This window comes from Calidris pugnax, unplaced genomic scaffold (assembly GCF_001431845.1).
Source record: "Calidris pugnax isolate Ruff unplaced genomic scaffold, ASM143184v1 scaffold24, whole genome shotgun sequence".
NCBI classification, from domain to species: domain Eukaryota; kingdom Metazoa; phylum Chordata; class Aves; order Charadriiformes; family Scolopacidae; genus Calidris; species Calidris pugnax.
The window spans coordinates 27,879,353-27,882,245 of record NW_015090922.1 but is presented as its reverse complement, the minus strand read 5'-3'; the positions used below and the strand labels follow the sequence as shown (position 1 = coordinate 27,882,245).

The 2,893-nt window shown below is 53.4% G+C and overlaps 1 protein-coding gene across 1 annotated transcript in view; it reads right to left on the bottom strand.

Moving 5' to 3' along the window:
• DLL1 (delta-like 1 (Drosophila)) overlaps positions 1-2,893 on the bottom strand; it is an 8,436-nt gene that overhangs the window by 4,697 nt on the left and 846 nt on the right. The window contains exons 2-4 of the mRNA XM_014950456.1: positions 2,638-2,893; positions 2,324-2,384; positions 1,800-2,057 (exon numbers count right to left, since the gene is read on the bottom strand). The exon at positions 2,638-2,893 is cut by the window's right edge and continues 41 nt beyond it. Coding sequence (XP_014805942.1) covers positions 1,800-2,057; positions 2,324-2,384; positions 2,638-2,893 — 575 coding nt within the window. The remainder of the gene's footprint in view (positions 1-1,799; positions 2,058-2,323; positions 2,385-2,637) is intronic.

Sequence of the window (2,893 nt, the reverse complement as noted above, 5' to 3'; positions counted from 1 at the left end):
GTGCAGTCCTGGTAAAAGAGGTAAGCAGGCCAGCGGGAGGGAGGATGAGGGAAGGGAAAAAAGGGACTTCTGCTCATTACTTCGCCTGGTTATGGAACTCATTAAGCAGGCACTGCAAAGTTTTAATGCAACAAAGCCAGCCAGAGACAATGGCATGCGAGGGGAAGAGGAGGGGAAGAAAAAGAAAGAAAGAATCGGCGCTGATAATCAGATCGCCTCCAAGTTGGGAAGAATGGAGCTGGGGGCAAGGCGACGGGAAGCAATCTGCGACTGGCAGCTCCGCTCGCTAACGGCAAAACATTCTTTCTGCATTCACACATAAACACATCTCCCCTGCCTGGTACGTTGGCATCGCTGTTACAAGCTGGGTTTTTTTCTGAGAGGGAAAGCAGAGCAAAGAGCGTACGGAACGCAGCAAGAAAGACGGACTGCCTTCTACTTTGCTATGGGAAGAGCAGCGATGTACAGGCATCCAAAAGTGCTGACAGCCCCGAAAGAACTCATTATCAAAATGCTTCCTTTTTCCCCACCCCTTGACACAACTGGGATAGGCACTTTTGATCATGGGAAAGGTTGTAGTTCCTATTTAAAACGCTATCAAAGGAAATGCGAGCCCCTCTGCCTGCTGTTTCTTGTGCAACATTGTACCAGGAACTGCTAAAGGCATCCTAGCAGTCACTAACAGTGTGAATAATCAGTCTGGGGTCACTCAATAGCAGCTCAGCTGAGACCACAGTGTAGGTGGGCTTTAAGAAAAACAAAAACACAAGAAGAAAACCAAGAGGCTGCTTTACAGCCTGTAACAGTTTCCTCCCTGCCTGCCTGGCCCTTTGATGACTGGAGAGGAGCATTCATCCAGTACGTCATCTGCCAGTGTACTTCAGATCCGTGTATACACACAAACAGAGAATGCCATCACATGCTGCAGCAGGAGCTCTGTGTGCATGTTTGGGTGTACACCGCTATGTATCTACAAAGGGCAGTAATCCTGTACAAAGCTGGAGGTATCTGACATCTCTGACCATCCTCTCTGTGATCTGCTTACTGTCCCAGTATCAACAGCTTACTGCTGTATCAACACACCTCATTCCTCAACACTTTCAAGCTCAGGCATACTTTGAAAGGTGTACTCATGTTCCTCACTACTTTATTAGTAGTAATGATCATGGCAATGGCACAGAAGACAGACGGGGAAGAAACTAAATGTTCTTGTGAAACAATCTGTTAGTGGCAGTTTACAAGTACCCTAAATGGGAAATGTACAGTCTAGAGGCCACAGAGAGTATCTCAGACCTCCCCATACTTTTCTTAATACAAGGTGCCAAAACATCAGACTGTAACAAACCTACCAATAGGTCTGGGAATGGATGCTGCCAAAGCCCAGCTCCTTCTACCAAAGTCATCTAGTGTGTAGATGATGACATCAATGTACCATGGTTGAAGGGGTGGCTAGGTATAAAAAGTAGTCCTGATATATTTGAATAAAGCCTTGAGCAACTACTGAACTTTTTGCTACCAGATTTGATGTCTACAACAAATGAGCAAGAGTGTAATGTTGGCACTGACAGTTTATTAGCTTGAGAGGGATTTTCTGCATTAACTTTCTGTGGTGATGCCGAACACCTCACACCCCCTGCACCAGTAGAGCCTCTACACGGCACCAGATCTCCACCCACTGCAGCTTGGTTCCCCCTCTCCCATGGGGCCTGATGTCAGAGAAACGTGTATTGTCATCCTCCGAGAACTCAGGGGACACTGCTGCAACTAACGCCCAAGGAAACAAGAAGGTGGACACTCACGCTCAGTGCAGTACTGGCCTTTCCAGCCCGGGTTGCAGACTTTCTCGCCACGCTCTCCACAAGTGAAGTGACCAAAGGCATCATCCCGGGGACGGCAGAAGACAGAGCAGCCTTCTCCATAGTAGTGCTCGTCGCACACGAAGCGATAGGAGTACTTGAGGTCCGTGCGGCCGCTGCTGTGGAGGTCCTGGGACCACTCTTCGCCCACCGCCAAGTGCCTCTGGGTGGCCAGGCGGCTGATGAGGCGCTCGGGGTTTTCTGCATGAAAAGTGGAGAGAAGAGGAGTGATTAGGGAGTCCAAAGCTGGCAGGTGTGTAAGAATATGCTCAACGGGGGGAGAGAGGTGAACCACAGGGCAGGATGATAGGGCTGCATGCCAACAGGTTGCCCTCTCTTCCCATCATCTCCTGAAGAGGAGCAGGGATGGGATGGGGCAAATGGCCTGCACTCTGCAGAGAGGGGGACTTGAGTGGGGTGGCGGGGCTGAAATCATTCCAGGGAAGGGTCTGTTTTGGGACAGTTACCTGTGGTGAGGTCGTCAGGCGAGTCTGTATGCAGAGCCTCAATGATGAGCGAGAAGGTGCCCTGGGGAAAGAAGAAGCAGAGACAACCCGCCGGGAGAGTGTGAGAGCGGGCAGGGCTGGGAGGCAGCTCCCCCAGCCCCCCAGGGGTTACTCACACACACACACACACACCAGGAGACCCTTGGAGGGATCGGTGGCACCTCAGGTGGGTGTTCGCCTGGCTGGTGCGGCCGGGGGATGGGATGGGATGGGATGGGATGGGATGGGATGGGATGGGGGCCGCCCCCACCTACGCCGCCCCCCTCCCCACTTACGGGCCAGGTGAAGCCGAAGGGGAAGCGGATGGGGTTGCTGAAGGCGGGGTCGGCGCCGCCCGCACCGTCGGGGACGCTGAAGGAGTTGGCGCCGAGGACGGGGGTGATGGCGCTGCCGTAGGTGCAGGGCGGCTCGGGGGAGACGCTGGCCTGGTAGTGCTTGAGGCAGACGCGGAAGAAAGTCTTGCAGTCGCACTGCTGGAGCCCGCCGCCGCCGCCGGGGCCGCCCCCGCGGCAGCAGTTGCGGTTGCTGAGC